The 22645-nt window shown below is 39.2% G+C and overlaps 2 protein-coding genes across 2 annotated transcripts; both read right to left on the bottom strand.

Moving 5' to 3' along the window:
• Positions 1-913: 913 nt before the first annotated feature.
• LOC101690429 (olfactory receptor 2A1/2A42-like) lies at positions 914-5578 on the bottom strand. Its single transcript, XM_004772107.2, has 2 exons — positions 4654-5578; positions 914-942 (listed from the first exon to the last, which is right to left on the bottom strand). The coding sequence occupies exons 1-2, from the start codon at positions 5576-5578 to the stop codon at positions 914-916; spliced, it is 954 nt and encodes a 317-aa protein (XP_004772164.2).
• A 10864-nt stretch (positions 5579-16442) lies between these two features.
• Positions 16443-17375, bottom strand: LOC101690157 (olfactory receptor 13). Its single transcript, XM_004772106.1, has one exon. The coding sequence runs from the start codon at positions 17373-17375 to the stop codon at positions 16443-16445; it is 933 nt and encodes a 310-aa protein (XP_004772163.1).
• Positions 17376-22645: the final 5270 nt, after the last annotated feature.

Genomic DNA, 22645 nt, shown 5'->3' with positions numbered 1-22645 from the left:
TTTTAAAGGGATGACAGTTTATATGGAATGTGTCTTATTCTCTATATCTTATACCATCCATAGTTTCAAGATCATTAATATATACAAACTCTTCATTTATTTGATGTTTACTTTTGAATTCCCACTATGTGCAAGGTTCAGGAATTAACTGTATTCAGTTATTCTCAAAATAATCCATTTAATTGTGTCTTCTAGTAAAAGGAAAAAAATCAAAATGCCAGAAGGTTAGAAAAGAGGCACAGAATTAGAAGTACTTATAGATCATCTAGTAGGACATTTTGTTTTACTGGTGGGAAAAACCAATGCACAGAGGAATTAAGTGATTTTTCTAGGGTCACACAGTGACCTGGTAGGATTGGCAGAACCGAGATAGGAACCCGGATGTCCTGTGACTGAGCCAGGCTTCTGAGGGTGAAACCAGACTGTGCTAACAAATGCATGTCTTCTCGTGGCCCAATGGTGTTACACAAATTAAAAGCAAACAAAAAGCAAGCAGAACAAAACAAAAAAACAAATGAAATTGAAGCAGTGGTCTTGTCAAAGTTCATTAAGAAGGGAGGGAAGCCGACCCTTCCATGTGGTCTAGGAAAAGACTTCAGAACTCTGACAACCCCCGCAACCCCATTCCAACTCTCCTTCCCTTTTCCTCCCTAAGAACCATAGAGTTAACAATGCTTCTCTTTCACATTAACATTCAAAGTGTGGTCTACAGCATCATCAGCAAGATAGAGGAGATTGTTAGAGATGCAAATCTGGGGGTGGGGATTAAGGAGGGCACGGATTGCAGGGAGCACTGGGTGTGGTGCATAAACAACGAATCTTGGAACACCGAGAAGAAATGCAAATCTCTGCCCATCCCATTCATAGCCTGCATTTCTGCAAGATCTTCCTTGATTTGTATGCACACCAACCCTTAACAAAGAATAAACAATCGTCCTACAGGTCAGTGGTTCTCAGTGCCCACTCCACATGCCAAAGACACTGAGGAATCCAATGCTAAATGGCTTGTGAACTAGCTCTCACCTACAGCACCCCATCCTATCATTTTCAGTAGGTACAACCCCTAATTGTCCACCAACTTGCAAGAAGTGGGAGGGTTCACACCCTCTGCACAGCTGCTCAGCTAGCACAAGTACCGCCATAACCAGAGACTCTCACAACTTGGCATGCTCTTTTTTAAAAGGCTCATATCCTCTGTTCTACATGATAGACATGAATGTACACACTTTTTTTTTATATTAAGGAGGAAATACTTATAATCTGTTTGTAATTCCCCTGCAATCACTGGCCAATGAGACATAATTAATCACTAATATTCCTCCGACAAGGAGAAACTTTTGCAAGAACTGAGTGCATTCAAAACTTAAAGGGACTAATGGACAAGAAGATGTCTAACTTTGAAAGGGTAGTGGCTGCTGTATTTAAGTTAAATATTTTATGATGCTACCTTTTTTTTTTTTTTTGGATAGTAGTCTAGACTAAATGATCACATATAAGTCTGCAGAAGGTCCTTTATAGGGTGCCTGGGTGGCTTAGTGGGTTAAGCCGCTGCCTTCGGCTCAGGTCATGGTCCCAGGGTCCTGGGATCAAGCCCCACATCGGGCTCTCTGCTCAGCAGGGAGCCTGCTTCCCCCTCTCTGCCTGCCTCTCTGCCTACTTGTGATCTCTCTCTGTCAAATAAATAAATAAAATCTTAAAAAAAAAAAAAAGGTCCCTTACAAAAAGATCACTCACAGTTAATCTAGATTGGATTGACTGGCTCTAAATTCTGATTCCACTACTTGATATTTTTATGACATTGAATATGTTACTTGGTTTTCCAGAACTCAATTTCCCTTCTGAAAATGAAAATACAATAGTTGAAAGTTTTGATGTGAGGATTGCATCTAGAGGATTTAACATAGTGTCTGGTACATAGCCACTACTAAATAAATTTTAGTTGTAGTTATTTTATATCATACTCTGTTTTGCAAATAAGAGGAGTTTGGAAAATGTAGAAGTCCTAAGATAGTTTAACGTTGAAGACTGTGTAGTTAATTGATAAAGGTTCATGAATGTACCCAACCAGTGCTTGCTGGGTGCCTCCTAAGGGCTAGGCAGTAGGCTAGTATGGATGAAAAAGTGGCAAACAGATTCCAGTTCCCAGTCTCGGGGAGCTCCCGTCTTACCTGAGAAACTTGAGACCTACCTGAGCAATGTACTATAAATGCCTCTTGGAAGATCATAACAATTTTCAACACCAAAAATGAAATCTAAATTCCTTTGTCTTGGGAAAGGGTTCCTTTAGATAAAATACTATCAAGTATCCATTCTTAATTCTACTCCATCAAAGTGAAACCAAATAATCTGTCTTCTCTTCCACTTTTCTGCTCCATGCGCAGGTCATGGTCAGGGCCCTCCGCGATCTCTGACCCTTAGAGCCAAGTTCTTCCTTGTTACCACACCCACTATTTACATTTCAGTTTACAGTCAAGGTGCTTCCTCTAGCAAACGAAAGCTTCTGTCTGAAGCCTGACATCCATCACTTGGTCTTAGTCACTGGTTTTGTTTCACTGCCTTGATTTCTCTGACCCTTATATCCACAGATAGCTCCAAAGAGGCCATGTTACCCAGTGGTTATGACTATGAGGTCAAGAATCTGATTGCCTCAGTTCTATCCTGGACTGGACAGTCAACATCTGTGATACTGGGCAAGTTACTCAACCTTCCTGCACTTCAGTTTCCCTAAAGTAAAGTGGGGATCTTGTTTTCTGCCTCAAAGGACTGTTCTGAGGATTAAGTAAATACATATGTAAAGTACACTGACTGGCCAAGAGAGAAAGAGAGAGGGAATATGAGAGAGGGAGGTATTATGGTGTCGTTATCTTGGTGTATTGGTTCTGGGTTTTAGCTCAACTAACTCACCAATCTCAGTAAGAACGGCCTTGATTCTCATCTTCTTTATGTTCTGTGTTCCTCTAAAGTCCAAAGATTTTTGTGACTCTGACCTTAGGAGTCATTGTCCTTGACAATCAGGTTCTCATAAATGATCTTATCTTCTAGGCCTTATAGAGCACAGATCAGCTCACTGTGGCACATGAGGCTGGAAATACACCCTCCTTTATGTAATGCATCCATCTTTGGGATAATTTGGCTTTGTTCTTTATTGATGACCCTGATGTTGGTATAGACAATGCACATTGTTGTGGTTAAGTACTGAGGCTTAATTTCACCACAACAGACTGTTGTCTGAGTCAGACTGTCAAGGCAAAATCCTAACATTTGTTAGTTTCTGGTATGTAGGTATATGACAGAGTGATAATGGGACCTTCTTCATGGCTTTGTTATGATGACTAAATGAGATGGTGTGTGGAAAGTGCTATCAATACACAGTGTAGAGCACTGGGAGAGCAATTAACCAAAATGTTACTCTTATAAAAATCCATTTTGTTTTTATATTCAGTAAACTCTGCTGCCCACGCATAATAATTAAGAATTGGGTTGAGTAATTAAGACTGGATGCAAGTGGGCATCCTAGTCTCAAGACAGGTTAGAAAGTCGATTTCAGGAGTGCTTGAGGGGGTCAGTAGGTTAAGTGTCCCCCTATGGATTTCAGCCCAGGTCATGATCTGTCTTGGAATCAGGCCCCCTCTCCTCCTCCCACTTGCACTCTCTCTCTCTGTCCGTCTCTCTCAAATAAATAAATAAAATATTTTTTAAAAAGTGGATTTTTAAAGTAACAGCCTACAAAGCCACCTGAAATGTAGAGGAGTCACTCCTCATCATTGGATCTGTACTGCAGAATGAATCAGTAAAAACCAATCCAATACCAAAATGGAACAGCCGGCTACACTATAACCAGAAAACTACATATCGAGATAGTCTACATATCTACATCATTTATAGATCAACACTCAAAAGTTTCTGAAGAATCCACAAACAGCCCAAATTATATTCTTTGATACCTCTTATCAGCCTGTTCATGGAAAGAATGGCCAGTTTGGCTCCTCTGCTAGCTACTAATAATCAGTTTATCTCTGAAGCTGTGACACTGTTCTCATGTTGTCTACAGATTTTTTTCTTCTTCTCTCCTTTGTCCTATATATTTTACATTAATTTTGATCCTTCACTCAGCCTGCTCATTTACTTCCTGAATCAATAATTTCATCCCAAATTTCTCACCATCATGCAACACGCTAAATACATATCTCTCTGAGTTATTCTTTTACAGTTATCTTTAACAGGGCGAGTATGATTTTAGGAGAATGGATAAGTATGCCTGTGGGTTTGGGAGATGACTGTTCTTCATGGCAGCTTTTTTTTTTTTCTTCCAAACCTTATGATACATGCAGTTAGTGAATTTAAATACTTAGGCTAGAGAGGTAGATATAGTGTATTCAACTTCTGGGGCCCAGAAAATGAATTAAAATAATTTTTAATAACACAGATATTAAATTCAATGAGCAAGAAAAGAAAAAAATCGTATCTGATAAAATCATACTTGCAAGATAATCAATGAATGTAACATATCTAAAATTTTTCATTCAAAGGAAGAGGGAGGTCTTGCTCTTGTGTCCTTTGGACACATCTAAGATGAGAGAAGTGAAATTTTCTGGATTTAGGCAGCAATCAAACACTTAGGCTGGTGATTTCAATGTCATTCCAATTGGGAATGACCTTCCTTGCACATTGCTCTTCTCAGAGCATTTTTGACCTCAGCATTTCTCAAGCTGTAGATCAGCGGGTTCAGCATAGGGTTGAAAAGACTATAAAACAAGAAAAGGATCTTCTGCTGCTCCTCAGGGTGGCGGGATTTGGGGGCCATGTACATGACAATGGCGCTGCCAAAGAAGAGCCCCACCACACAGAGGTGGGAGGAGCAGGTGGAGAAGGCCTTCCTGCGGCCCTCCCCGGACTGGATCCTCACGATGGCCAACAGGATGCGTGAGTAGGACACCAGCACCAAGCAGAGGGGCCCGACTAAGATAAACATACAGGCAACAAAGATGACCACTTTGTTGAGCTGCGTGTCAGCACAGGCCAGCTTGAGGACAGACAGGATTTCGCAGAAGAAGTGGTTGACTTCATGAGGCCCACAGAAGGGCAGCCTCAGGATGAGAACCACATGGACCAGGGCGAGCAGGGAGCCGCAGGCCCAGGAGGTTGTCACTAGGGTGAAGCAGCCCCTCCAACTCATGATGGCAGAATACCGGAGGGGGTGGCAGATGGCCACATACCGATCATAGGACATCACCACCAGGAGAAGACATTCTGTCAGAGCAAAAGTCAAAAAGAGAAAGGTCTGTGTCAAGCAGCCAGCAAAGGAGATGGGCTTGTCTGGCTTCAGGAGGTTCACCAGCATCTGGGGCACGGTGTTGCAGGCATAGGCTATGTCGACGATGGCCAGGTGGGAGAGGAAGAAGTACATGGGGGTGTGCAGTCTGGAGTCCAGCGAGATGAGCCCCAGGATGAGCCCATTCCCCAGCAGGGTGCAGGCATAGAACAGGGAGAAGAGCCCAAAAAGGAATATGTGAATCTTCGGACCAAGACGAAATCCCAGTAGGATGAATTCTGTAACCATTGTTTGATTTTTCTCCATTTTACTATTAAAGAGAGAACCAGATAGCTATGGGACACAATGGTTTTAAAACAACTCTTTTATTTATTGTTTCATAAATTTTTGGTGTGTGCAAAATTATTAAGAAACAACTTTATTTAAGAACTCACTGAATTATAAAGAAGGAAGAAAGGAAAGTAAGAAAGAGAAAGAGAGAGGGAGGAAGAGAGAGAGAGGAAGGAAGGAAGGAAAGAATCATTTACCTATTTAAACAAATTTAAATTATGAGTCTGTCTTTAAGCTAAATTCTTAGTTTTATAGAAGGGGAATATGTTTCCGGTGATTACCTACATTGAGCCATTGACACTGAGATGGAATAGAAAGTAATCATGAAATATGGATTGCCTCAGAGCTACATATGTACAAATCTGTGAGAGAATTAATATACAGGGAAAATAATTAGTAACGGAGGAGCTTTCAGTGAGATTGGTCCTGGAAAAGAAATTAATTTTAATTATTTCAGCTGAAATCATGGTTGAGCTACTCTCAGAATCTAAATTCCGTGTTCATGGATTAGAACTGATATTCTTAAAATGTCCATACTACTCAAAACCATCTGTAGATTCAATGCAATCCCTGGCAAGAATCCAACAACATTTTTATTCAAGTAAAAAAAAGAATTCAAAAATTAAGGGCCCCCCAAAGACCTTGTATTGTCAAAGCAATTCTGAGAAAGAAGAAAGCAAGATTTCAAGCTATATATTAAAGCTATAGTAGTCAAAGTAATATTATACTGGCATAAAAACAGACATGCAGACCAGTGATAAAGAATCAAGAGCCCAGAAATAAACTCACACAAATATGATCCACTAATATTTGACAAAGGAGCCAAGAGTATCCAATGGAGAAAAGACATTCTCTTCAACCAATAGAGCTAGAATAATAGGGTATTTGCATATAAAAGAATGAAATTACACCCCCTTCCTCACACGGTTCACAAAAATTAACTCAAAATGGATGAAAGATCTAAACATAAGACCAAAACCCATAAAAGTCCTGGGAGAAAACATAGGAGAAAAGCTCCTTGACATGCAATGATTTTTTAATTTTTTAAAAAAGATTTATTTACTTATTTTACAGAGAGTAGGGGAAGGGGCTGAAAGAGAGGGAGAGAGTCTCAAGCAGATTCCTGGCTGAGCGCGGAGCCCAGTGCAGGGCTCAGTCTCGGACCCTGGGATCATGAGTCTAGCGCATAATAGACTAAGCCACCCAGGCACCCCAGCAATGATTTTTAAATATAACACCTAAAGCACAAGCAACGAAATAAAAATAAATAAGTGGGATTATATCAGACTAAAAACTTCTGTACAGCAGAAGAAATGATCAACAAAATGAAAAGACAATCTATGAAAAGAGAAAAAAGTATCTGTAAACCATATATTTGATGAGGGGTTAGTATCCAAAATATATGAAGAACTAATACATCTCAGTAGCAAAAACAAGAAAACCTAAACAAATCCTCCCAAATAATCACATCAAAATGGGCAAAGAAGCTGATAGACATTTTTTTAAAGATGACGTACAGTTCACCCACAAATACATGGAAAGGTATTCAGTATCGCTAATCCCAAGAGAAATGCAGATCGAACCCACCGTAAGCTAGTCATCACACCTGTCAGAATGGTGGCATTTAAAAGACAGGAGTTAACAGAGGAGGAGGAAAGGGAGCCCCTGTGCATGGTTGGTGGGAATGTAAATCGGTGCATCCACTAAAGGAGACGGCATGGAAGTCACTTAAAAAATTACAGATAGTATTACCATACGACCCGGCAACTTCACTTCTGGGAACGGACCTGAACGAGGACACGATGAAGAAGAGCTATTTGCAGCCTCATACTCAATAGGAGAGCATTATGCGGAGTCCAATAAATCAGACAGAGAACGCAAATACTGTATGGTCTGACTTATACGTGGGATCTAAAACGAACGAACAAGCAAAACCAAACTCGTAGGGAAAAGTGGTCTGACCTGTGATTACCAGAGGAGGCAGGTGGGCAGAGAGGGAATCGGAGGAAGGGGGTCGGAGGTTCTGATTTCACGTTAACCAAACAAGTACTGGGGATGTCAGGTACAACATGATGACGAGAGTTAACAATGACGTGTGGTATGGTTGAAAGTTGTCACCAGAGTAAACGCTGAGAGTTCTCATTCCAAATGGAAGATTTGCTTTTTTTTTTTTTTTAAAGACTTATTTATTTATTTGACAGAGAGAGAGAGAGAGAGAGTCACAAGAAGGCAGAGACGCAGGCAGAGAGAGAGGAGGAAGCAGGCTCTCCACGGAGCAGAGAGCCCGATGTGGGGCTCGATCCCAGGACCCTGAGATCATGACCCGAGCCGAAGGCAGAGGCTTAACCCGCTGAGCCACCCAGGCACCCCGGAAGATTTGCTTTTTTATTTCATTTTGTATCTATATGACATGATAAATGTTAACGAGATTTACTGTGGTAATCATTTCATAATACTTGTAAGTCAAATCCTTGTGCTTGTACACTTTACTTTTTATTTATTTGAGAGAGAGAGAGAGAGAATGAGGGAGAAAGAGCACAAGCAGGGGGAGGAGCAGAGGGAGAAGCAGACTCCCAGGCCAGGGCTTGATCCCAGGACCCTGGGGTTATGATCTGAGCTGAAGGCAGACACTTAACTGACTAAGCCACCCAGGCACTACTTGTACTTGTACACTTTAAATTTATATAGTACTATATTTCAATTTTTATCTCAGTAACACTGGAAAAGAATTTTTTTTTAAAAGTCATAGCCTGGGGGGTCTGGGGGGCTCAGTGGGTTAAGCCTCTGCCTTCAGCTCAGGTCATGCATGATCTCAAGGTCCTGGGATCGAGCCCCGCATTGGGCTCTCTGCTCAGCGGGGAGCCTGCTTCCCCCTCTTTCTCCACTTGCCTCTCTGCCTACTTGTGATCTCTCAATCTCTCTCTGTCAAATAAGTAAATAAAATCTTAAAAAAAAGAAATAAAAGGTCATAGCCTGGAATGAATAGGGAGAGGAAATATAATCATCTTGCTGTTAATTCAATCCTTCATATTTGTAACATGCATTTTAACAGAGACCCAAAACATAAGAAGTTCTATTTAAACCAAAAACTAGTGACTGACCGCAGCACACTTCATAAGTCGCTACCAGAAACAAACTATCGACACATTGGTAATTCAGTTTGCCTACTGAGAAATGGACATACCAACAAGTTAGTGTTAAAATACTTGGCCTATAAATTTTATCATCGACTTGATAAACAGGAAAGTCCCAGGAAATATTTGACTGGAGAGTTGTGGGAGCCTCCACAAGCCCAGCCAAGGTGCTTTGATACAATCTCAGAGTGGAAGGATGCGACAGTGAGCCAAGCATAGTCAGGTGTGTGGGTTACCCGTCTGGAGACAGGCTGTGGGAGAAAGAAAGGGGACGATCAGTACGAAGCATAGACACAAGGTCAGAGAGGCAGCATTTGCCTGTGCATCTTTAATGCCTTTTAGGGACAGAAGCCTGACCAACTGTCACGGTGACCCAGCCTAGATGGACAGCATGGGTGACCAGCACTCCTATTCGGAAAGATCTCTGATTAGCCTCTCTTGCTTTAATTTCATGTTCACCAATCAAAACATTAGGCAATAAATTATGTTTTTGAGTAGATATTTCCACAAAGAAGGGCTGCGTTGATCAGCAAAGGTCTTTGTTTGTTATACAGCCTCATCTTGAGTTTTAATGATACGAACATTTAGATCCTTTAGCTTACGCACTGTCCCACTGTGCTGCAGATTCCATGATGCAGTTCCTGAATAGAATTTCTAAAGCGGGATCTAGAAGCGAGGACCAGATCCCAGACCTGGGTCACCTCACCGAAGTAAGACCCAGGAAAAGAAACTGAACCCTTCTGAACAGAACAGATGAGATATCTGTTTTCTTATAAGCATTATTGATAAATTATCAAATCATCTGGATATAAAAGTAATTATATATATAACAATATATTAAAATATATTGTTATATAAATAATTGTTATATATATAATAAATTATTGTTATCTATATATTAAAATATATAAAACAACATAGAAAAATTCCTCATATGTGACTAGGGTTTATTTGATTTTAGGTTAATATTAAGAATTTCTGTGCTTAACAAACCTTCTAAGTTTATTTTTTAAATACACAGGCATAGGGAAATGTTTGGCTGTGAGAAATATTCAAAACTACCCACTTATAAAATAGTAATTTCTTTTTCTAATTTTCCTTTATTCTCTTAACACGAAAACCTAAATGAAAAAAGAAATAGAGTATAAACCATGGTTTTCTGACAGCTAAATTTAAGACAAAAAGGAGGCTAGAGTACATTAGTATTCTTTCAATACAGTAGTTCTGTTTCAAATTTTATTTCTTTTAAAGTGGTGGAATAGACTGGTTAATTTTTATATGCTTGCAGTTAATAAACATTTGTCAAAGGGACAAATAAATGAGTACAAATGAACAAATGTCTAACTATTGATTATTTTATATTAGATTTGATTTTGTTTAAAATTTATAAAATAACATATTCCTGCCAAGTTCAGCCTATTCCTCCCAAAGGAAGTAAAGTATAGCAATTCAGAAGAATTGCACCTCTGGAGATATGTATTAAAACTGATTGTTAAAAATTTGATAAAACTAACTGAAAGATTTGCAAAGTATTTTAAAAAATTAAATTACACTTAATAATTAAATATACTCCTTTTTTATCTATTTTTTATTTTATTTGATATCTATCTGACATGTATCAGTTAAAAACAGTCAAATGAGATGCGAACAGATTAAATTTCTTCTGGGCTGGTTGGGAGTTTAGGTGGTGGCTCAACACCGTGAGGTGTTCCAGGTCCAAATGTCACCTTTGGGCACAAGAGGCACATGAATTTATCTATGCAAAATTTCAGAATTTCAAAAGTGGTACACTGTTGTCTGGTTAATGAATAATCAGGCAAAACTAAGTTCTAAAATAAATATCTAAGAAGGAAATCATGTCCTATATAAACATCAGAACTGGATAGAACCTATGTTTTAAAAAGTACATCTTTTGGGGAGGTGAGCCGGCAAGTTCTCTTCTAAAGTAGTGGACTTGGGTGAAGCTGAATTCCTGAAATAATCACCTATTGTGAATTCATAGCTCTGCTGAACTGTAGGGCTGCTTACCTACAAGTAGCGAGGAAAAACTGGAAACATTCATTTTATTGCTTATGTAGTTATAAGCCAAGATTTTGCCAAGTCGTCTTATGGAATAAGGGTTGAAAGGATAAGTGATTTTTCTGGATAGAAGAACCACTGTGAATCGTAAAGAACGAGTGAGTTTCATGTAATGATAACCTATTTGAGAATCTGTTAAAGGTTAATAGAAAAAGATAGACATTAAACATAAAAATCCTATAGAAAGAAGATTTAAGGTGTTATCGCCTAGGTCGCCTTCCTCCCACCTCCCATGCCATCATATAACACTTTGGTTCCTTTCTATACTTTTCCCATCGCCACTGCAAAAGCAAATCTTCTAAGCTATGAAAAAGCTAACATTTACACATATTTACTGAATACATTGTAGCTGTCCTTAATGCTAAGCTTAATGAGACATAAGCATAGGACATAGATTTAGTATCCATTTGGCTTCCTCTTCCATTGCGATATGTATCTCATAGATTTCGTATGAACTACGCCTGTGCTGACAATAAGTAAATGCATAATTTATACAATAACCAACATGTTAATTTTCCTGATATAACATCATTCTGTAATATAACCTATTGTCATTTTCTTTGGCTACTAAGATTATTCCATATGTTCTATCTACATCTATCTATCTATCTATCTATCTATCATCTATCATCTATCTATCATTTTGAGAATGAGAGAGAAAGAGAGAAAACGTGAATGGGACAGAGGGAGAGGGAGAGAGAGAGAATCTTAAGCAGGCACCCGTCCAAGTGCAGAGCCTGGTTCAGGGCTCAGTTTCATGATCCTGAAATCATGATCTGAGCCAAAATCAAGAGTCAGACACAACCGGCTGAATCACCCAGGTACCCCTCCTTATGTTCTATATAAATCCATGACACAGAAATGTCTTACTCCTTTTGTTGTGCCATCTTTTTCAAGTGTATGTCTACTACAAGGATATTTCTCCACCAATGTAACAAATCAACAAATCCTAAACGACGTTATATAATTTGTCTATAAAATGTGCATCTCAATTTCCCCTGAAACTATTCCTATAGAATGTAAAAGAGGAGCATATAGGTTTAGGATTAACAAAAAATAATATTTCTCTTTATAACACTTAAATAAAGATTGGCAGAATCAAACTGATAGTCCACAAAAGGGTAGCTCCTACCCCATCTAACAGACATTAATGATAAACACAGTGTAACCCAGTTTGCTCCCACATTTGGACTCAAGGACCTCAGAAAGGAAAAGCACCTAAAGGTTGGGCAGGATCCTGCTTTCTGGGAGCTTCTGTGGGAACTGCAGAACCTCACTTCTCTGCTTGATCAAAAATGTGGCAGAATCCTCAGAAAAGGAGCTTTTATTCTCTGATGGCCTCAGCCTAGTCGGTAGCTCCTGAGGGCTCCCTGGAGGGGTGAGCCGTGAGATGCGTGCAAGCGCACCTGCACCGGGAAGGGGGGACAAAGCCGTTCTCTATCTCTGCTCTCGTCCCCAGCAGGACCCGTGATTAGACCGCACAGCCAGCCACAGAGCACACCTCTGAGACAACATCAGTCATTACAGTCCCTGAGTACTTGGCGTTACTGGAGTTCATGAACCCCAGCCCTGTCCTAATTCCCAAACGGGCAGATGGTTCAGGTGAACCTGTAAGGAAGCAGAACCAGTGTGATGGTGAAGCAGCTCCAGGCCTTCCCCTCGGTCCTTCCCCTTCTCCCCACTGCCATCTGGGCCCCTTGGGGAGCAGCAGAAGCCAGAAAAAAGGACCCTGAAACATCAGCTGGTTGCAAGCAACAAGTCAAGGTGCGGAGATGCTGGAGAGAACAGGTTACGGAGTCCAAGGAGAGCCAAGGTGTCCCAGTGGGGCTCATTAGAACATGCCTGAGGAAGAGTTTTGTAGGGCACAAACCACCCAGGTAGGTCAACCTCGGAAGCATTCTCTAGTCTCTGCTCTGAAATGAGGAGCTTCCAGGTCCAGTCCCTCAGGGAAGGGGACGAGAGAACCTTCTCTAAGGCAGCTTCCCCTTCAAGCTTCCTGGGAGCTACCTATGATCTTGTCATGTTTATTTATATTCCACTGTTTTCTTGTACTGGATGTAAGGAGACCAAGATGTTATTTGGGAAATCTCTTATCAGTCAATCATGTGATTTACAAAGCAATTAGTTCATTACAGTGTCTCTTGCTGGGGTTCTTATGAACACTTGGGGAAAACTGGTCACAATTATCAAGTTTGGAGAACGTATCCACTCTGGGAAAAAACACATATTCAGGGACACCAAAAAAATGGCTCTTAATCATGTGAAAATCCTGGTACACACTAGGCGATCTATAAATACCGGGACCTTATATTTTATATGTTTCAGGTGACTTGCAGAAAATGTGGAAATCTGGAAACTGACATATAAAAAATAGCAAACTGAAATTCTTGAAAACAATAGGATATAGTTCTCTAGTTTATCTATGGCACAATCATCTGTTATACAAAAGTAAAAACTTTGAACTAAGACAATAAGGAAATTAAATATAAATGTTTATATTTATATTTATATTTATATTTATCAAACTTTATATTTATATTTATCAAACTTTAACTTTGGGAAATGCATCATCTCAAAATTACATGCATTGCTTTAACTTGTGGACAACTTCTAAACGTGGTCAGAGGAGGGGCACCTGGCTAGCTCAGTCTGTAGGGTATAGGAGGAATCTTTATTTTGGGGTCATGAGTTCAAGCCCCATGTTGGATATAGAGCTTACCTTTAAAAATAAAAAGTGGTGAGGGGCACCTGGGTGGCTCAGTGGTTTAAAGCCTCTGCCTTCAGCTCAGGTCATGATCGCAGGGTCCTGGCATCGAGCCCCGTATCGTGCTCTCTGCTCAGCGGGAAGCCTGGTTCCCTTCCTGTCTCTCTGCCTGCCTCTCTGCCTACTTGTGATCTCTCTCTCTCTCTGTCAAATAAATAAATAAATAAATCTTTAGGGGAAAAAAAAGTGGTCAGAGTAAAACATAAACATATAAAACATAAATGTATAGAAAGGAAAAGAATACATAGTTAACTCATAAATACAATACACATGTTTTCAAATATTTACATTACCTGTCGGCATTGAGCATTTTCTGTAAACACGGACCTTATTTGAGCCGCATTTATAACTTGTGATTATAGCAAGGTCCACCAGAATCTGGACACAATTTCCATTTGGAAGTAGAGTAAAAACTTTTAAACACTTTCCAAAGTAAATTCCTTAATAATTGGTTTGCAAAATGTTGGCTTTTTTTTTTTTTAAGATTTTATTTATTTATTTGACAGACAGGGATCACAAGTAGGCAGAGAGGCAGGCAGAGAGAGGAGGAAGCAGGTTCCCTGCTGAGCAGAGAGCCTGATGTGGGGCTCGATCCCAGGACCCTGAGATCATGACCTGAGGCACAGGAGGAGGCTTAACCCACTGAGTCACCCAGGCGCCCCCAAAATGTTGGCTTTTAATTGATGAAATAAGTATCTGGGTCAAGCATGAATGTATCTTCAAAAAGTTGTAACACATATAGCTGATGGAAAGTAACAATTGTTATATTAACGTTGCACTGGGAATCTTGGAGATGGGGGAAAACAAAGAGGCAGAATTTGTAAAAGTTGATTTTTACTGTGTTTATTATTATTTATATCCAAGGTATAAAAATTTCAGTGACAGACATCTAGGTTTGTTATGAGAATTGTGACCTACTGGGGGGAATTTTTCTGCAGTTTTAAAGAAATACCCTTCTATATTATTCCATTCCATTTGCTCTGACTCTAGGCTCTTTGAGCCGTATATCTTTTTTATTCATTTCTCAGATTTTTGAAAAGAGAACTGAGCTATCTTGAATAAAGGGTACAGGCACTCCTTTCTCTGGGGAGAAACATCCTTTGTTATAAAGGTTGAAATTGGTATCTAGGTTGACCATGATTATTTTGTGAGTTTTGTGAAGGTCATTAAATTCTGACCATTCTGACCTATTCCAGGTTAACTGATACAAAACTAGTTTATGAACCTACCAAACTAATGACCAGGACTTAAGCCCCTAGGGTTTTTTTTTTTTTTTTTTAAAGAGAAGTTGATTTGACTTTCATTTTTCCCTTTTTCTAGGATCCATTGAGCCCCTGAAGACTGTCCATGTGTTCCTTTGTGCTCACTGAGCCCTTTCCTTTTGTGATTGCAGTAGTGCATTTGGGATTCCATATAGAGTATCAGGAAATTCATGGGTGTGAGGCTATCATTTGAGACTTGTTCATTTCAGCAATGACCAACATATAATAAACCATGGACTTTCCTTATTTTTTTCCTATTTAATCTTCAAGGGATCAACTATCTCCTTGGGCATTCTATCCCTTATTCATTTCTTTTTTATCCATCATTCATTGTGTACCCCTAACCCTAACCTTAACCCTAACACAACAGTGGAGAAATATTTCTAAAGCTTATATTCTATGTAGGTAGGGGCTTTGGCAAATCCTTCCAGATTTCTGTGAGAAACTTGGTTCTATCTTTCAAACCAAGAAGACAAAAAAAAAAAAAAAAAAAAAAAAGATTGAGTGTAATGGGTAAATAGGGAAATGCATGCATTTTTAAAACTCAGATATAGAAGATTGTGAAATGAAATTAGCCCATGAAATATATCTAGGAATGCTGATCCAAGATGAAGCAGAGGGTTGGATTGTCTCCAGATGACCTAGCAGTGAAGAGCAGAGACATTCACCCTCACTTCCTTTACCCAAAGAGAGCACACATTCTCAAGGGCTGATTCAGGGTACTCTGCTTAGACCTACATCCTCTTCAGAGGCTTACCTTGTAGAGAAAAAAATTTTTGCTTTAGAACGTAGTTACAGGAAGTGTTTACGAGGAGTCAATCAAGATCAAGATTTCCTGTTCCAGGAAACTGTTGGTGTTATAAAAAAATTTTTTTTATGTGACCAAATAAATTTGGAAAATGTTGGTTAGAAATTGGAATAAAAATCTTCTTTACCATAAAAATGTTTAGTCTTCACTAGGCTAATATGAATTGTGAGCTCTAAAGTAAGGCATTTGCAATAATTTTCAAACTTACTTGGCCATAGAATTTAAAGCCCTTGAGAAGCTAGTGTTTTGAGAAGAACATTTTGGGATGCATGAGGCTAGATTATAGCTTGAAGAAGGTATTAAAAAGGGTATTATTCTAGACCTGCAGCTTCCAAATCCTGGTTCATGGACTAGCTGCATCACAATTTGCTATTGGTAATATTTGAAGATACAGATCTCTAGGATACATCCCACCTCTATTGAATTAGGGATCTAAGTGGTGTCCAGAAGATGGCTCTATTTTTAAAAAATTTTTATTTAAATTCAATTTAGTTGACACATAGTGTATTATTAGTTTCAGGGGTAGAATTTAGTGATTGATTAGTTTCATATAACACCCAGTGCTCATTACATCAACTGCCCACCCTAATGCCCATCATCTAGTTATCCCATTTCTCCATCCACCTCCCCTCCAGCCACCTTCAATTTGTTTCCTAGATTTAAGAGTCTCTTATGGTTTCCTTCCCTGTTTTCATCTTATTTTGTCTCAGATAATTCTCATGCTAAGTTGGAGTTGGAATTTCTTGAGATAATATCTTCCTAGATCACTATCAACCCTGATGCTGTAATATTTTCATAAGTCTCTTTCAATTCCCAGCACTCTCTTCAAGGCATTCTTCACTTCTAAGTTCCTGAGACTATAGATAAGAGGGTTGAGCATGGGATTGAAAAGGCTGTGAAACAGGAGGAGATATTTCTTCTGCTCATTGGGGTTCCCATACCTGGGCCCAACATACATTATAATGGCTGTACCATAAAAGAGTCCAACCACACAGAGATGGGATGAGCAAGTGGAGAAGGCTTTTCTTTGACCTTCCCCAGACTGGATTCTAAGAATGGCACAGAGGATACACATATATGAGATTACAATTGAGGTGAAGGGTCCCACTAGCACAGAAATTGCTCCACCCAATACCACAATCTCATTGATGTGTGTATCTGCACAGGCAAGTTTGAGAACAGCCATGATTTCACAGAAAAAGTGATTGATTTTCTGAAATCTACAGAAGGGTAAAGGTAAAAGTAACATGAGATCAATCAAAGACAGGAGGACTCCGATGGTCCAAGAAGTCAACACCAGGGTGATACAGATTCTCCAGTTCATAATGGCAGAATATCGGAGGGGGTGGCAGATGGCCACATACCGATCATAAGACATCACCACCAGGAGAAGACATTCTGTGACAGCAAATGTCAAAAAGAGAAAGGTCTGTGTTAAGCAGGCAGCAAAGGAGATGGGCTTGTCTGGCTTCAGGAGGTTCACCAGCATCTGGGGCACGGTGTTGCAGGCATAGGCTATGTCGACGATGGCCAGGTGGGAGAGGAAGAAGTACATGGGGGTGTGAAGTCTGGAGTCCAGTGAGATGAGCCCCAAGATGACCCCATTCCCTAGCAGGGTGCAGGCATAGAACAGGGAGAAGAGTCCAAAGAGAAGAATTTGAATCCTCAGGCCAAGGGGAAATCCCAGTAGGATGAACTCTGTGATAGATGTTATATTGTCTACCATATCCCTATGACAGAATAAAAGGTTAATATTTATATTCAAAAGAAATCTTTAAAAATAGATTTATGTTAACTTATTTGAAACCTCTTTATAGGATAGAAAAGTGTTCAGAAACACTTTCAGTAAATTTTTGTATATTTTAACGAATATTTAAAGACTCCAACAGTCCCGAAATAAATTTAAAAATAGATATACCCACAGACAAATACATGTTTCCTTTGTTGTTATTAATGTTTTTAGCAGAGGTTAAATGTTCAAAATAAATATTTTGTCACGTGTTAATCAAATACATGGTTTTTGTTTCATTCAGTGAGTGTTCTTCAAATAAATTCTGCTTTTGCTTATATTAGTCAGAATTATTCTGTTTTTTCTTTTTTTTCCCTTTTAAACTGACTCCTAACTGATACACATGCCCAAGTCCTTAAACTGCAGTAACTCTAATCTTGAATTGGAAGGGATCATTAAGGATAGAATATATTAAGGTTAGATATACCATTGACCATATTCATCATTAGCCATTAACCTCTCACTTGCCTGTTGAAACACACTTTCCACTCTTGCATCTACTGTCACCTCCACAACTAATATCAGCAAATCTCATCTTAGTCAAGTATAAAGATTTATTTTCAGCCTAAAATATCACTTTTTATTTGGATTTCTGTAATATTTAGATGAACATTTACATGATTGGCTGAATAGATTTGTACTGTTGTTTATCTGAACATAAAAACAGAATTAGTAACTTTTAAAATTTTGAATCAATATTGATAAATACTCTAGAAATACCCAGTTTTAGATACTGTCTCTGCAGGTGATAATAGCTACTGTGAACGATCTTGCAGAAGGGGTCTCTGAAGTCCTTGAGAGACTGAACTAAATCATCTTTCTTACTCTATGATTCCACAGTTAAAAAGTAAGGATAAACATGATACTGCCCATCTCATTTAAACTTGATTCCTATTCTTTATGCAAGATAATGTTGTCTTGGAGACAGCAAGGATAAGCAATAAATCCTTACTTTAAATGGCTACAAAATTATAAGCCTGCTTGAAAATGATCCTATTTGAACCAAAACTCTCTTATTACCATTCCAATAATAAGTATCATGTGCAGGATGTTGGAAAAATTTTTCGGTATTTACTGATCTCCTGTGATATACCTACGATTGTTCTGTGGGAAGAGCTATCATGATAGGAACTCTGAGCTCCTACTCACTGCTGGGACTCTGGCCTCACACTACTGTACATACTAAATAGATAAGTATTCGTACATTTGTTCAATAACTCTGGATAGTCTTCCTTTACATTTAGATATTTGACTTCCCTCTGTGAGTGACACTTTAAATCTAGTTTTTTAATAAAGAAGTGCTTTTTTTTTGTTTAATATTAAATATCTCTGAGAAAGTCACTTGTACACATGTCCCTCCTTGCCTTAAAAATAGCTACCAGTCAAAAATAGCCATTATTAATACATTGGCCATATTAATATATTGAAGTTTAATAATATATTTTACTCAGAATATCCTATTATTTAAACTATCAATGAGCAAACTTTAAGCATTAATAACAATGTACTTTTGCATGATATTAAATTGTGATGGTAAAAGCTAACAGGCAGAGAAAACGATGTTAAAATATATTTGACCAGAACTCACAAACGTGATTAGGAAACCTGTGTGTCTAGAGATGATTGTTGTAGAAAAACCCCAATAAATCTTCATGCAGAAAAGGCAAACCTGTCTAGTGTGGTGAAGTTACTGATGGTGCTAGAAGCCTTGTTGCTCATCTGTTGAACTTGCTCTTCAAATTGCCTTTAAGAGAAGGCTTTATTAGTTTATTGTCTCCACAAGGTACCTTCCCAATTGCCATGAGAGCTCTCTGTAGGGTATATGACAGTAGGTCTCCTTTGTACCAGCATGATCTCTACAGAGACGTGAAGATCCCAACCACTGTTATCCTCCTGAGAGGGGAGAAAATGGGCAGTCCCTGTCTATTTCTCTCTTTCAGGAACCCAGAGAGATAGTGAGAACTTTAGAAGTTAAGGTAAAAACAAGTAGTCCCTTCATAACTAAAAAAAAAATTAAACACATATAAAGCCATATTCTGGCACCACATGAATATTACAGCTACCCAAATACATGAATTTGTTACAGTTTCATGAATTTTTATGTTGTTCCAGGTCCTAAACATTCAGGAGGCACTTGGGAGATTCAAAGATCCATGCCTGGTTATTCTTTTATTTTCCCCCCAAGATTTTATTTATTTATTTGAGAGAGGGAGAGAGAGAGAGAGAGAGAAAATGAGAGAGAGCACGAGAGGAGAGAGGTCAGCAAGAGAAGCTGACTCCCTGGCAAGTAGAGAGCCTGATGTGGGACTCCAGGATCATGACCTGAGCTGAAGGCAATCGCTAAACCCACTGAGCCACCCAGGCACCCCCTGGTTATTCTTTGATAGTGAAATAGAAACTTGACATTAATTTCAGCAGCCTTATTTCCTTTAGTGTAGTCTAATTTTCCAACCATCCTGAAGGTGGTAGGAAAATGAACTTGAATTCAAAGATCTTAATCGTTACATCATTTTAGATAGCAACTCAGATCCTACATCCTTGAGCATAGATCTAGAGATGTGTGGGCATGCTGGGAATTGATGTTAGGCATGCCCTGGTATTTGCTGACCTGTCTGGAAGAACAGATGAGCACAAGAGCTAAGCAAAGTTTGCTTTAGAAAATGTTCCCTTTTTGATAAATTCTGATCCTGCCTTCATGGGATAGATAGAGCTCTGTCTGTAAAAGCAGAGACCCAACTCCTAACCTCTGTACCCTTATGGATGAAGTTAAATATATGCAATCTACCTACCAAAGTAGGCATATTCTATCACAGTATATTCTGCAGGATGTTATCAACAATCCAGTGCCCTAAATCTGTGTGTCAGGTCCCAATTTCTGTCAGGTCTACAATTTCTGAGCTGGGAGCAATGAACCCCTTGATCATTTGTCCGTTGTTACTTCCTTAGCTGTGAAACAGGTCTAATGGACTAAGGTGATGTTGTGTTGGAAATCATATCAGAAATCAGATATTCTGATAGCCCTCCAACAGAGGTACTGACCAAGGTACTGCAGACAAGAAAGGGAAATTCATAGTTGTAATGCACATCGTCCATAATCACGATGAATTATTGCTCCACATAGGGTGGAAGGAATTGGAATGCCAACAACTGACTTATTGGTCTCCTTAAGGGGAAGATGTCATATTGAGCGCCCAACATTGGTCTCTGCTGTTGACAGAACGTATATTCAGCAGAGCAGAGCAGCAGAGTAGTGCTGTCTTGGCGAGGGGCAGCTGTTGGATTCATGCAAAGGCTCCATCACCGTTGCCATGGTTACTGCATTTGTGTGCTCACTGCAGTCACTGGGATGGCCAAGAATAAAGGCTGGCTGACATTACTACTGAAGCATCTTGTACCTGATTATTTAATAATGGGTTTTTTAACAAATGCACTTTTAACTTATATACAGAAAAAAATGACTCAGAAGCTGCTTCAGGCCATAATCGGTTAGAATTATATCCTGGATGGTCTTGAGGAACTGGGTTAATCAGTTATTTTCATCCTTTGAATTCATCCACAGTATTAGAAAAACAGGCATTATATCAGTTAGAGGAAATGTGTGCCTACTAGCCAAATCCAGTCCCTTATTTTCTATTTTTTTCTTTACATCTTCTGCTTCATACATGTAATTTTTCTTGGCATCATCCTTGGAACTACCTTTTAGCTCATTCTAGGCATCCCATTTGACCTTGTGAAGAGAGGTCCAACATTCCAGGCCATTCTTCATTTATGTCACAGAGTCAATTGCTTGTTTGGCATTAATGCAGGATATGCAGATTCTCCTACTTTGTGTTCAGTTGACCTAATATTCCAACTGTGCTCCTTCCAGGTCCATGACCAACCAAATTATATCATTTGCTAATTTCCAGGAATGTGTGCATATTCTCACTTCTGGCAACTTCTGTCTCCACAAGGTGAATGCCCGCTCTGGGCAATGACAGATTTACCCTTGTCAATTAATTTTAAGGCCCCACACCCGCATGGCAGATACACTGCACAGAGAGGGAAGAGCCCTCAGTGGTATAGGTGATACAGGGATGTGGGGATCTGGGCCAATTCTGCTTACTTTTGTCTTCTGTGCTTGCTGGTCCTGACTTCGTGCGAGGCATGCCATTGGCTGCCATGGCCAATCAGTCCTATGATTTGGTGGGTCAGATAACATCTCAGCGCAAGATAGGCAATCCTGCATTTATAGTTACTTGAAACTATGAGTAGTCTTTGCTAAGGTTTAATAGTATATGAAGAGTTGTGTTTTGAAAGTGTATTGTCTTCTCTTACAGAAAGAAAGACCCTGATGCAGAGTCCCTGTTGCTTGTGTTATGATTCACTGACGGTTGCCATAGACTCCACACGACATCTTCATCTGTTAGAGATATCTTCCAATCCATGTGGTCTGCTGATCAAATGGCCCAGGAGCTAGAGCTATAAAGTGTATAGATCCAATAATTTGTATTTATTAACACACCTGTGTAAGCCCCAACCAGATGGAGGTGTATTCCTTGTGGTTGAGTTCCAGTTTCAAAGCATTGTGATCTGAGAATATGCAGGGAATAATCTCAATCTTTTGGTGTTGGTTGAGTCCTGATTTGTGACACAGTATGTGGTCTATTCTGGAGAAGGTTCCATGTGCACTCGCCAAGAATGAGTATTCTGTTGTTTTCAGGTGGAATGTTCTGTATATATCTATGTGGTCCATCTGGTCCAATGTAACATTCAATGCTCTTGTTTCTTTATTGATTTTCTGCTTGGATGATCTATTACTGAGAATGGCATGTTAAGATCCCCTACTATTAATGTATTCATACCAATATGACTCTTTATCTTGATTAACAATTGTCTTATGTAGTTGGCTGCTCCCATATTGGGGGCATAAGTATTTACAATTGTTAGATCTTGATGGGTAGACCCTTTAAGAATGATGTAGTGTCCTTCTGTATCTCTGACTATAGTCTTAAGTTTAAAATCTAATTTATCGGATATGAGAATTGCTACCCCAGCCTTCTTTTGAGGCCCATTGGCATGAAAGATGCTTCTCCATCTCTTCACTTTTAATATCCTCATCACAACAGAAAATTCCTTTGTCTTCTCTCTCATTCCACAAATCCTGCTCAAAATAACTTCCTTGCTTTGATGAAGGAAATCTGACATATATTATAACAAATTAGCTG

Source organism: Mustela putorius, unplaced genomic scaffold, assembly GCF_011764305.1.
Source record: "Mustela putorius furo isolate JIRA1106 unplaced genomic scaffold, ASM1176430v1.1 tig00003845_pilon_pilon_pilon, whole genome shotgun sequence".
In the NCBI taxonomy this organism is placed as follows: domain Eukaryota; kingdom Metazoa; phylum Chordata; class Mammalia; order Carnivora; family Mustelidae; genus Mustela; species Mustela putorius.
This window is presented reverse-complemented; position numbering and strand designations above follow the sequence as displayed.